Source organism: Nanorana parkeri, unplaced genomic scaffold (assembly GCF_000935625.1).
Source record: "Nanorana parkeri isolate BGI_ZX_2015 unplaced genomic scaffold, ASM93562v1 scaffold2660, whole genome shotgun sequence".
In the NCBI taxonomy this organism is placed as follows: Eukaryota; Metazoa; Chordata; class Amphibia; order Anura; family Dicroglossidae; genus Nanorana; species Nanorana parkeri.
Genome location: NW_017308928.1, coordinates 54712 through 67039, shown reverse-complemented (window position 1 = coordinate 67039; position 12328 = coordinate 54712). Strand labels below are relative to the sequence as shown.

The 12328-nt window shown below is 53.4% G+C and overlaps 2 protein-coding genes across 3 annotated transcripts in view; one reads left to right on the top strand and one right to left on the bottom strand.

Moving 5' to 3' along the window:
* Positions 1-400, bottom strand: part of LOC108802099 (ranBP-type and C3HC4-type zinc finger-containing protein 1-like) — a 7376-nt gene extending 6976 nt beyond the window's left edge. Inside the window, exon 1 of the mRNA XM_018573985.1 lies at positions 157-400. Coding sequence (XP_018429487.1) covers positions 157-333 — 177 coding nt within the window. The 5' untranslated portion in view covers positions 334-400. The remainder of the gene's footprint in view (positions 1-156) is intronic.
* Positions 401-1060: 660 nt separating this feature from the next.
* Positions 1061-11458, top strand: LRRC14 (leucine rich repeat containing 14). Of its 2 annotated transcripts, none has more exons than XM_018573990.1 (4): positions 1061-1080; positions 3504-3839; positions 6601-7242; positions 10861-11458. In XM_018573990.1, exons 2-4 carry the CDS (start codon positions 3529-3531, stop codon positions 11429-11431), a joined length of 1524 nt encoding a protein of 507 aa, XP_018429492.1. In that variant the 5' UTR covers positions 1061-1080; positions 3504-3528; the 3' UTR covers positions 11432-11458. The 2 variants fall into 2 exon arrangements, with proteins under 2 accessions (XP_018429492.1, XP_018429490.1); XM_018573988.1 differs by having other exon boundaries at positions 1067-1077; positions 3501-3839.
* Positions 11459-12328: the final 870 nt, after the last annotated feature.

The following is a 12328-nucleotide window of genomic DNA, read 5'->3' as shown; positions in this document are numbered from 1 at the left end:
CCCCAGAATACAGCACCCATAGGGGTAAGAGGCCCCCAGAGCACAACCACCCATGGGGGGGTAGAGCCCCCAACACCCAAAGAAACCAAGCCCCCCAGGGCACCCCTCCCTCTACCAAGGGGCCCAGAGCCCCCCAGGACACCCCTCTCCACTCACCATACTGCTCGGCCCCCGGGCCGGTGCGCGGACAGACAGCCGGAAGTCCCCGGGGTTCTCGGGCTCCACACTCAATTGTAGTTGTAGGTCCTCCCGCGAACTCCCCGCCCCCTCCCGCCAGGCCCAGACCGACATGAGCACCGTGGGCAGAGGCTGAGAGGGGCCCCCGCACGCCATCTTCTTCCGGGGTTCCCCCCGAGTCACCCTGACAGCTTGGACACTACCGGGGCCTCTCCGGACACTTCCGGATCTCGGGAGAGCGTGAGCGACACCTGCCGGACCACAGCGCGGTACTGCACGCCCTGTGTAATACGATAACAGATACTATGTATAATTTCCTGACAGAGCGCCGCCGGTCGGCCACAGCCCAGTACTGCACCCACTATATAATACAATATCAGAGGGAGCGCCACCTTCCGCTCACAGCGCGGTACTACACCTGCTGTATAATACAATAACAGATACTACGTATCACTGCCCGAGAGAGCGAGCGCCACCTGCCGGCAACTGCGCTGTACTGCACCCACTGTATAATTCAATGGAAGATAATATGTATTACTGCCTGATAGAGAGAGCGCCACCTGCCGGTCTCAGTGCGGTACTACACCCCCGTATTATACAATGACAGATACTATGTATCACTGCACGAGAGAGGGAGCGCCACCTGCCGGCAACGACACGACAATGCACCCTCCTATATAAAACAATGACGAATACTATGTATCATTAACTAAGACAACCGGCACTGCAACCCCCAATACGGCACAAAGGTGCCGCATTCAGTGGACTACAACTCCCAGCAGCCTTCTCTGCGGCCCGGTGTCAGGTTCCTTTTACTTTCACTTTCTTCCACCAACCAGGAAGCGCATGACGTCATCAGTGGGCGGCAGCTCCTCCTTGAGGAGGTCATGTGACTGACTGCGGGTAAGTGCGGGGCCCCTTAACCGCCCACCGCAGGTGACAGAGAGGACTTGGTCATGGTAGGAACGTGATTGCAGGGCCGTCATCCCCATCCTTGCCTCCCTGACCTGGATCAAGCATGTAGCAAGTGGTGTTAGGAATCCCACGCAGGAAGTGTGGTGACAGGTTCCCTTTGTGGTCACCACTCACCAGGGACCTCAGTGAGCTCAGGCAGGGCCTTTCCCCACTGGAGCAGCTTCCAGCAGAGGCTTTGCCCTGGCAAATCAGCCCTTCCTCTGAAGGGGTCACTCCACCCAAAGGGAATTGGCCCTCTAGATGGAAGCCTTCTATTGGCTTTCTCTATGGTTCCATGTCGGTGCGGGTGAGTGACGGCCTTGGAACCGAGGTTGTCAGCACTGTGTGGTGATGACGGGTCCTCTTATGATTGTCATTTTCCATGGAGTCCAGCGTTGTCTGACTTGGAGAAGTTCTCCCTGTGCCGCCACCTTGAGATCCCGCACATGTGCAGACACACAGCAGGTCTGTGGGACTTGGCAGAGACCTGCGGCGTGTACGTATCTCATTCTCATCCACGGAGGGACACAGGAATTCAGGTACTGTTGGGTTATACTGCTGCCTATAGGAGGATTGGACAGCAGCAAACAAAAACATTGTAGGCCAACCCAGTATAAACCGCTTCTCTACCCAGCATGCCTCAGTTTTTGGCTAGTGACCTAGGAGGATGGCCGTCATGTCTTCAGCTCTGCTGGGAGAGGTCTGACCAAGGTTTTGTCCATTGATTTTGTTCTTGGATTTCTTCTTCCATTGATTTCAGTCTAGATTCCTCACAACGTCTGCACCTGAGCTGCTCTCTGTAGGTATCCGTTCCTCCGCTTGACCTCAACGTCAGGGCCAAGGAGAGGTTCCCCAGCCTGACCTCAACATGAGGTCCAAGGAGAGGTTCCTCAGCCTGACCTCAACATGAGGTCCAAGGAGAGGTTCCCCAGCCTGACCTCAACATGAGGTCCAAGGAGAGGTTCCCCAGCCTGACCTCAACATCAGGGCCAAGGAGAGGTTCCCCAGCCTGACCTCAACGTCAGGGCCAAGGAGAGGTTCCCCAGCCTGACCTCAATGTCGGGTCCAAGGAGAGGTTCCCCAGCCTGACCTCAATGTCGGGTCCAAGGAGAGGTTCCCCAGCCTGACCTCAATGTCGGGTCCAAGGAGAGGTTCCCCAGCCCGACCTCAACGTCAGATCCAAGGAGAGGTTCCTGACCCAGACCTCAACGTCAGGTCCAAGGAGAGGTCCCCCAGCCTGACCTCAAGGAGAGGTTCCCCAGCCCGACCTCAACGTCGGGTCCAACGTGAGGCTCCCCAGCCTGACCTCAACGTCAGATCCAAGGAGAGGTCCCCCAGCCTGACCTCAAGGAGAGGTTCCCCAGCCCGACCTCAATGTCGGGTCCAAGGAGAGGTTCCCCAGCCTGACCTCAACGTCAGATCCAAGGAGAGGTTCCCCAGCCTGACCTCAACGTGAGGTCCAAGGAGAGGTTCCCCAGCCCGACCTCAACGTCGGGTCCAACGTGAGGTTCCCCAGCCTGACCTCAACGTGAGGTTCCCCAGCCTGACCTCAACGTGAGGTCCAAGGAGAGGTTCCCCAGCCTGACCTCAACGTGAGGTCCAAGGAGAGGTTCCCCAGCATGACCTCAACGTGAGGTCCACGTTTCTGTTTTTTGTTCTCATGTAAGAGCTCCCCTCACTTCCTGTCTGGTGAAACCATCGCCAGCAGGACAGGAAGTAAGGTGAAATCTCTCTAACATAGCTCTGGATATCGGTGACGATCTGCTAGGGCAGGGATGGCCAAACTCCGGCCCTCCAGCTGTGGTGAAACTACAAATCCCATGAAGCATCTCTCTCCGGGAGTCATGTCTGTGGCTGAATTTTGCACAGCCTCATGGGATTCGTAGTTCCACCACAGCTGGAGGGCCGCAGTTTGGCCACCCCTGTGCTAGGGGTCCTTCTCCACTCCATGCAAAACTAGATAGAAATGGCTGGAGTTGCACTCTGAGGCCTCATCTGGAACCCCAGAGAGCCGAATGTGGTCGTAGTGTCGCTAGTGAGCCTTGGCCAGATCAGCTGTACCCAATGCTCATTTTTAGACTACGTTACACTCTTGTTAAAGTGGACCTGTCGTGAGGGCAATATGGAGACTTCCCTCCTGGAAATGTTGATTCCCTTGCTGCCATATGAGCCATTGACCACAGCAATTATGCAGAAAAAGACATTCAGATCTCACTGGCCGCTTTCTTGCTCCAGGTCAGTGACTCACAAAGCATGGAAGCCAGGAAGCATGACATTCAGGCTGGTGGTTTTTCAGGTGGTCAACATCAGTAGTCCCACCATGACGGTTTTCCCATTAGATCTGCAATCTGAGCGCTGTGTTTGTCTTTTCAGGGACGGAGATGTCGGGGTGGAACCATGCTGTCTCTGGTATGTGTGTGCGCACAGAAGGTGGTGAGTGACCATGCCTCCCTCCTCCGGACGTTGGACTCCATTCCCCGTGAGCTCTACCCAACGCTCTTCACTGCCGCCTTCCTGGGGAGGAAGACTCTGGTCCTGCAGGACCTGGTGCAGCGATGGCCCTTCACCATCCTCAGCTTCCAGGAGCTGCTACGAGGCGACAATGGCCAGCTCCACCATAACCCTAGCCGGATGTCCACTCAGACTGTCATTCTGGGTGTCATGGCTTACCTGAGTGACGCGCTGAGCCGAGAGAATGGGGCGGAGAGGTAACTGACTAATGCTGTAGGAGGAGTTAGATTCCGGGGGGGGGTAGCTGGGGACACAGCTGGGTGGTTTAAGCCATCGGCATTCACCCGGACCATCAAAAATAAACTCCATCAGACCCATTTCATGACATCTTTGAGCTAAAGGGCCAGAAAATTGATAATTTAGCTATAGGAGGGGTCTGGTGGATTGAGTCACCGGCTCCAACACAGAGGTCTTCATACTGGAGTTCTCAAGGAAAACCTGTACCCAGCGAGTTAGCGTTGCCTGAAGCCATTGAATTTGCATGATAGCCAGGGAACTTGTATTCATTTCTTGTCTATTGAGGGACACAGGAGGTCTTGTACTGTCGGGTTATGCTTCCACCTACAGGGGGTTTAGACCCTGGCAAACCAAAACATTGCAGGCCAGCCCAAGATAAACCTCATTACCAGCAAGTAGGGATGCACCGATACTATTATTGGTATCGGTGCCTATACCGAGTATTTGGCTGAGTGCTTGTACTCGCCCAAATGCTCCGATACCTAGCACGAGTACTTCCTGTATCAGGAAGCCGGGCAGCGCATCATTACACACTTCCCAGTTTCCTGATTGGCCAAGAAATGGCTCCATGCTCTCTCGTCACTTGTGATGAGAGAGCATGGAGCTGACTTCCCGGCCAATCAGGAAGCCGGGTAGCGTGCAATGACGCCCTGCCCGGCTTCCCGATTGGCCAGGAAGCTAGCAAATCCGGAAGCCGGGCGCCGTGTAATGACGCAGCGCCCCGGCATTCTGATTGGCCGGGAAGCCGGCGTCATGCTCCCTCGTCATCTCATGAATCATAATATTAAGAAAGTTACCTTAAAGCATTAGTTTGTATTGCTTTAGAAAAAAATGTGACCTGTCCCTTTAAGAAAAAGTATCGGTAATTGGTATCTGCGAGTACTTGATCAAAAGTATCGGTACTCGTACTCGGTCTTAAAAAAGTCAGTGCATCCCTACCAGCGTGCCTCAGTTTTTTGCTAGTGTCCTTCTAGCAGGACTTCACTCAACATTGCTGCTACATTGTGGCCGAGCTGGTCTCCAAATGCAGCTATCCACATTGGGCTTTGGAGTGCCGTATCCAGACCATGCTAGGCGAAATGATTGCGGCATGGTTTGGGATGTGACCTTCGGCCGCTGGATTCCACATTGTGGAGCCTTCCAGACCTGCCCCGGCTCACACTCCCCTCGCAGTTCCGTCGCTTGTAGCGCGTTCACTGATGCGACTGACCCTGCGGCCCGGAGTTTTGCCCTCTGTTAGAGTCTATGCCAGGGGTAGTCAAACTCCGGCCCTCCAGCTGTGGTGGAACTACAAATCCCATGAGGCATTGAAAGATTCTCGCAGCCACAGATATGACTCCCGCAGAGAGATGCATCATGGGATTTGAAGTTTCACCACAACTGGAGGGCCGGAGTTTTGCCCTCTGTTAGAGTCTATGCTATACCTTCTTTGCCCCAACCTTAAATATAGAGCGTTTGGAACTCAGGCCTGCAACCTTGCAGCTATTGCCTGTATGGGTTGTTTGAAGTCTCTCGTCTCCATTTTCCATAGAAGTATCCTATCGGGGAACATGAGGGGAACTCTTTGGGGCTAAAGTTTGGGGCTGTTAAGCCTTCATATAAAGGGCTTGCTTTGCATGACAGTATGAGACTTCCTGTGCCCCTGAATGGGCGTGAAGGAAAATTAGGATTTTTCTGCTTACCATAAAATCCTTTTTTGGGAGCCTTTTGAGGTACCCAGGTCCCACCCCTCTGTCTGTGATCATGCGCCTGGTACTGCTTAGCCACAAAACTGAGGTATGTTGAGAGTAGGAGGGGTTATTAGTGGGGATGCACCAGTACTGGTATCGATACCGAGTATTTGGGCGAGTACTCATACTCGGCCAAATGCTCCCGATGCCTATCACGATACCAGGAACTTCTAGTATCAGGAAGTAAGGCGGCGAGTCATTACTCACTGGCCGACTTCCTAATTGGCCGGGAAGTCGGCTCCATGCTTCCTCGTCACTTTGTGACAAGAATGCATGGAGCCGGCTTCCCGGCCAGTCAGGAAGCCGGCGGTGTGCAATGACTCAGGAAGCCGGGCAGTGAGTCCTTACTTGCACCCGGCTTCCTGATTGACCAGAAAGCCGACTCCATGCTCCCTCATCACCCGGTGACAAGGTAGCCTGGAGACGGCTTCCCGGCCAGTCAGGAAGCTGGGCGCCGTGTAATGACTTCCTGATAGGTCCAGAAGCTGGACAATTAGGAAGCTAGACAGCTAGTCATTACTGCCCCCTGGCTCCTGATTGGCCAGAAAGCCGGTTCCATGCTTCCCTGTCACCAGGAGAACGGAGTAGTCTTTCCGGGTAATCAGGAAGCCGGGCTGTGAGTCCTTACACGCCGCCCGGCTTCCTTATTGGGACTTCGGTATCGTCGAGTACCGGAAAAAAAATATCGGTGCTCGATACTGAAAAACCGGTGTCGGTGCATCTCTAGTTATTAGCCAATGTCTAATCCTTTTGTAGGCAGCAGTACAACCCGACAGCATAAGACTTCCTATGTCCCTCAAGGGATTCCAGAAAATAATTTTATGGTGACTACAAAAATCATGTTTTTTTGGAGAGAGAAATTTACCTTTTTGAAATAAAAATGTCAGTGTTACCTTTTCAGAATCGCCTTAAACCCCGCCCCTAACTAAAAATGACTGGACATCCACTATGTATGTACTGCTCCTCTTGACGTTTCTCTCTTCTTGTGCAGGGGGCGTCGTTTGCGTCTCCTGGACATGACGGGTGCCCATGACGCAGTCCCGGAACAAGGCCCCGACTCGATGAGCCTGTGGTCACGCACGGTGACGCTGGCCAAGGCGTGTATCAAGCTCTCCAAGAGATGCCGCCACAAAGCCACACAAGCGGCAAAAAGGCGGCGCGGACACGAAGATTCTGCGCTGGCCCCTCCTGCTTCCCTCGACTCCGTTTACGTGGAGGTGCGAGTGGACCTTTTCGTGAACAGCACTTCATACTCCGTCCTGCAGGAGGCTGTCCAGGTCAGCGCGCGTGGGCCCCTGCGTCTGCGGTGCCGTGACCTGCGGGCCGAGGAGCTGTCCCTGCGGAACACAGTGGAGCTGCTGGAGCTCCTGGACCCGGCAGGGCTGCGCCAGATCGACCTGCGCTTCAATAACCTCGGCCTGGGTGGCCTCAACGCCCTTCTGCCCACCATGGTGAAATTCAGCTCCCTGCGCAGCCTCAAACTGCCGTACAGCAACATCGACGTCCGACGCCTGACTTCCGACACGGAGGACGCCATGAGGAAATTCGCCACGCTCATCGGGCAGCTGAGATCCCTGAAGGAGTTGAATCTCGGATCCTCCCGCCTCTCCGGGCACCTGCGACAGCTGCTGGGGTGAGGCAACAAATTTATTTTTAGAAACAATATGGACGCCTTGAAATGCCAAGTGATAGGAGACACTTAAAGTGGACCTGTCATCAGATGCATTTTATAGCGGTTTTGAGTACGAGTACCGATACTTTGCTTTTGGTACTCGTCGATACCGGTTCTTCCGCTGGCATGGAGCCGGCTTCTCGGGCAATCTGATTGCCCGAGAAGCTGGCTCTATGCTGTCTGGCCGGCTTGATTGTGCTTGGCCATGGGGAAACCGGCTTCCCAGCTAATCAACATCGAGTCGGCTTCCCTGCCAATCAGGAGGCCGGGCGGCGAGTAATGACCTGCCTCCCAGCTTCCTGATTGGCCCGGGAAGCCAGCTCGATGCTGACTTCCCGGCCAATCGGCAAGGCGGGTCATTATTCGCTGCCCAGCTTCCTGATTGCACGGGAATCCGGCTCCATGTTCCCCCTACGGCACTGCCGGTCAGCGGAAATCTTCCTCTGACTGGAAGTTCCAGTATCGAGGAAGGTACCGGAGCATTTGAGCGAGTATGAATAGTCGCCCCAATACTCGCTATCGGCACTGATACCGATACTATCGGTGCATCCCTAATTTCCAGGTATTTCTCTTTATCGTCCAGTGAGGGACACAGGAATTCAGATACAGCTGGTTGCCAGTTGCCTTGACCTATTTTTTTACAGATACTCCTGTCCCTGGCACCTCCCCATGTTGCCTCTCATTACCCCCTTGTGCTACTGCAGAGGAGAAGACAACTTTCTTGTCTTTCTGGGTACCCAACAGCCTGCGGCCTCTTACCTCTGCCTAGCCTGGAGTTGTGCCCCAGCACCCGAGTCTCTATATGGAGACTCTCATCTACCTCTTCATAGGATCTTCTGCCCTTGGGTTGTGTTAAACCTCTTGTGGTATATAGTTCCACTTTACATCTTTTCTCCCCATAGGGACATCCTGACCTACAAGGTTGAATGGGGCCAGCTCCAGCTCTCCACCTGGACAGAAATGACCCCCTCGGTATCCTGTGGAGGCACCCGCTACTTCTCAGAGTATTGGTCCTTGTATTCATCCTCGTGTCCTTTCTTGGCATTTCCATTGTGGGATGCTCAAACGACCTTCTCTGAAGAGGGTCAACTTTCTGGACCCTTACACTCTTGCACCTTTCAGAAAGCCTTTCACGCCCACACTCACACTGCATACTCATTAACAGTCAGGGAATTCATCCCTTTTCCCCAGTCAGGGGTGTGTGGGGGATTGGAGGGAACTCCCCCATAGCGTGGTCTCCCCATTTCATATTGGTTCTTAGTCCTTCTCATATTGGTTCTTAGTCCTCCTCCTGTATTGCTAGGAATCTGGGCTTTAAGCGAGACATCCACATTGTCTCTGCCTGACCTATCAGTCTCTCATGGTGAATGGGGGTGATTTATTCCCCCTACCTTCGGGGGGAACCCCATATGCTGGGTTGTCTCTGAACCTGGGGTTCCAGTCTGGTTACCTCCTCAACGGGAGAACCTCGTCTTGAGTTCGTTTTCTGATGCCGCTAGACATCACCTAGGTCAGTGGTGGCGAACCTTGGCACTCCAGCTGTGCCAAAACTACAAATCCCAACATGCATCTGCCTCTGGGAGTTATGTCTGTGGCTGTCAGAGCCTTGCAACGCCTCATGGGACTTGTAGTTCCAAAACAGCTGGAGTGCCAAGGTGTCCTGACCTAGGTGTTGCAGTGTCTTCGCCTCTGGAAAGGAGTGGGAATCCCTTCTGTGATGGGACACGTAACCTGATTTCTACTCTGGATGACATGGAGTGCTACCCTAGGCCGCACTTTATCCCCTAAAGCAAATGCTTTGGAATCTGGCTCTCCTCAACCAGTGTTTTTTACACCAAAGGGAGAGGTTTGGGTGCTCGTCATCTCCCGTGTGGCGTGCAGGACTTGGTGGGACCTGATTGCCCGGGTGTATGTCCTCTTTCAGTGGCTGTTCCGCAGTCTCTTGGGGATGGTTCTTTAGATCATTTCTCCTGTTCTGCCCTTAATGTCTGTTCTTAGCGGTGAGACTCGGATCCCTCATTCCATGGATATGGATACTTGGTTGGACGGGGGTGGACTAGAGGATGTGTAGAACCATGTTATGTATGAAAGGTTAGGTAGGTCCTGCAGAGTTATTCTGTCCGGCCCCAGAGTCACCCTTGGGGGTGTATGTGAATGGATTCTTTATCATCCTATTCTTCTGGTGGTTCCCTTCACCAGTCTGGTTGTGCACCCTACCCCTTTCAAACATGTACCCTTGAGTTCTCTGTGGTGTGAGGGTCACATTGAAACCCTTTTTTTTTCGGGTCATTCTGCTGCGAGGACTCTCACATCTTTCTGGATCTCTCGTTTACTGAGAATTAGTTGTCTAGTGAGGCAACCTTCTTCCTATCGCAGAGTTTACCTGATCCTACGGGTCGGGAATATGATGCCTGGGCCATCCTGTGTAGGCCAGCTGTTCTTTCCATGCAGACTTGGTGCTGTCTAAGGGTCCCTCTAGGGAACTGTTGCTCAGGGGGCTCAACCCAGTGTTTTTTTTTCTGTTACCCGCATTGTGTTATGGGCCTGTTACTCCCCTTAGTTGGGTAGTTTTGTTGGTTCTTGGTTTTTCAGCCCGTTGCTGGTTCAGACGCAGTGTTCCTTTTGGGTAGAGTAATTCTCAGGTGGTGTTCTCCTTCCTCCTGGTCTTGAGCAACCCCTGTGGCCTTCCCTTGGTCGTTGACAACTTCCCCTGTTTTGCAGGGGGGGTTCAGTTGCAGACGTCTGTCTTCTGGTGGTCCTTCTGTTGGAGTTGCCGAGACTTCCCAGTTCCTTCTAGTAGGTAATTTTGGGTTGCTTTTGGACTTCCCAAATCTACCTGAATTCCTGTGTCCCTCCAATGGGCGAGAAAGAAAATGGTAAATAGAAAAATCTCTTAAAACCTTTTTTTTTTTTTGGAGTCCATTGAGGCACACAAGTCCCACCAAGCCTGTGTGTTTTTGCCTTTGGTACCTATTTTAGGGGAGAGACACCGTCCGACGCTGGGGTCCCTTTAAAAATGTCCTCGGCCAAAAAGGGGTCACGAGTGGAGAAAGTTTTTAAGAAGGCCTGCTCATAGAAAACTGAGGCATGCTGGGTAGAGGAGGGATTATGTAAAGGGGGGACTCAGACAAAAATCAACTTATTACCTCTCGCTGAGATCACATTACTACCACTGACAATGCCTTCATCTGATTCTCTTCTCCAGTAGGACAGAGCCATCTTTGTTCAGGCATCATCGAAGGTTTCCAGTGGGCTGGGTTAGGTCAGGGGTAAAAAAAAAAAAGAACTTTCCCGAAAAATTATACTTGCTGTATAGTGTGATCTGTGGGGACCCTTTAGAACATGTGGGACCCTTTGGGATCTGTAGGACCAGTGGGAACGGAACGGTTCACTTTCAGTAGCAAGCGGGTGGGGTGGGGGGACACATGGCAGGGAGATCTCACCAGAAGATATGAGGACAGGATATGGGACTCCTCCACCTAATAAATATCACTTTAAATTTGCTGCCAGCTCCTAACCTGACTGAATTGCTCCTGAATTCTGTAGACGGTAACGTTGTGCACTCCTTTTTTCTTTCAGGGGCATCCAAGAGCCACTGGAGAGTTTGGAATTGGCGTTCTGTTTCCTCCTCCCGGCAGATTTGTATTATTTGTCCCAGAGCCCCCACGCCGCGACCCTGAAGAAGGTGGACCTGAGTGGGAACAACCTGTCGGAGCTCCTCCTCCCCCCCTTCCAGCAGCTGCTGGCTGCCGTCTCCTCCTCCCTGCTCCATCTGGACGTCATGGAGTGCAAGCTGAACGACTCCGCCCTGTCGGCGCTGGTGCCCGCCCTCTGCCGCTGCTCCCGCTTGCAGCACCTCGGACTCTGCTGTAATCCGCTATCCTCCCAGGGACTGAGGACTCTCCTCCAGAACTGCGCGTGGCTCCGGGAGCTCCGGCTGGTGGTCTACCCGTGCCCGGTGGACTGTTACAGCGATGTGGCGGACTGGGTGGCTTCTCGCGGCTCTCCGCCGCACAGCTTCGTCGGCCAGGAGAAGCTTGCACTGTTCTCGGCGGAGCTGCAGGTGATGTTGGCGAGGGCGGAGCGGACGGACATCGTGTGGACGATGGATATGCGCGTTCACCGAAACCTGGACTACCTGAGCCTATAGTGCCGAAAGTCACCGGAATAGGGACTTGGGGTGCCAACCACGGCCAGGACTATATAAAGACGAAGAAGAGGGACGGCCAGGAAGAGGGTTAGAACCTCCGTCAGGTTTTAGAGCGGTCTGTATCCCTGGTGGGGGAATTTTTGTTCACTTCCTGTTCTGTCCGACGCCCATCAAATAGACAGGAAGTGAAAGAAAATCTCCACCAACCCAGACAGCGACCCTCCCCCACGCCACCCAGCACTGCAGAAAGCTGGACATTCCCCCTTCTGTGTCTCTATATTGGAGGAGCCGTCCGTGTTTTATATTATATAAGAATTCAGCTTTTCTGTGCAGCTATGACATCACTGGGATCAGAACTCCGAATAAAGTCTTTCTTACAATAAAATGATAGGCAGCAAAAGTTTATTTTCGGCATACTCCGTCCTTCCCTTCAGGTCTCCTATCTTTGGGTGTCGGAGGACGGTTCAGTCCACTGCTAGTTGCGTCAGGCCCTGATGATCGGGTAGACCCCAGACAGTGGGAGGACCCCCGACGGCACTACCTCCTGATGTGAGCGGAGAACCACGGGGTCTGGCCTGGAGGGTTTGGTGGCGACAGAAGCCTGTGGTGTTGTGCCCCCTGGGGGGTGGCGTCCCAGGGGTGCTCAGAAAGTCACATGGGTGTGGGACCCCACCTGACTCACTGATGCCCTTGGTCACACACCACATTGCTTATTTCTGCACCTCGCCTCCAAGACAGGCCTTATGGCTAGTCTGGGGCAATATTTTTGCACTCCGGCCCCTAAGGCCTGTCAGAGTGGTGCACTGGCACTTTAGATTTATTTAAGCACTCTATCCACGTTTGGCACTTTTTTATTTTACATTTTCAACCCACAGATGCTGAAGGTGCAGGTTTCTT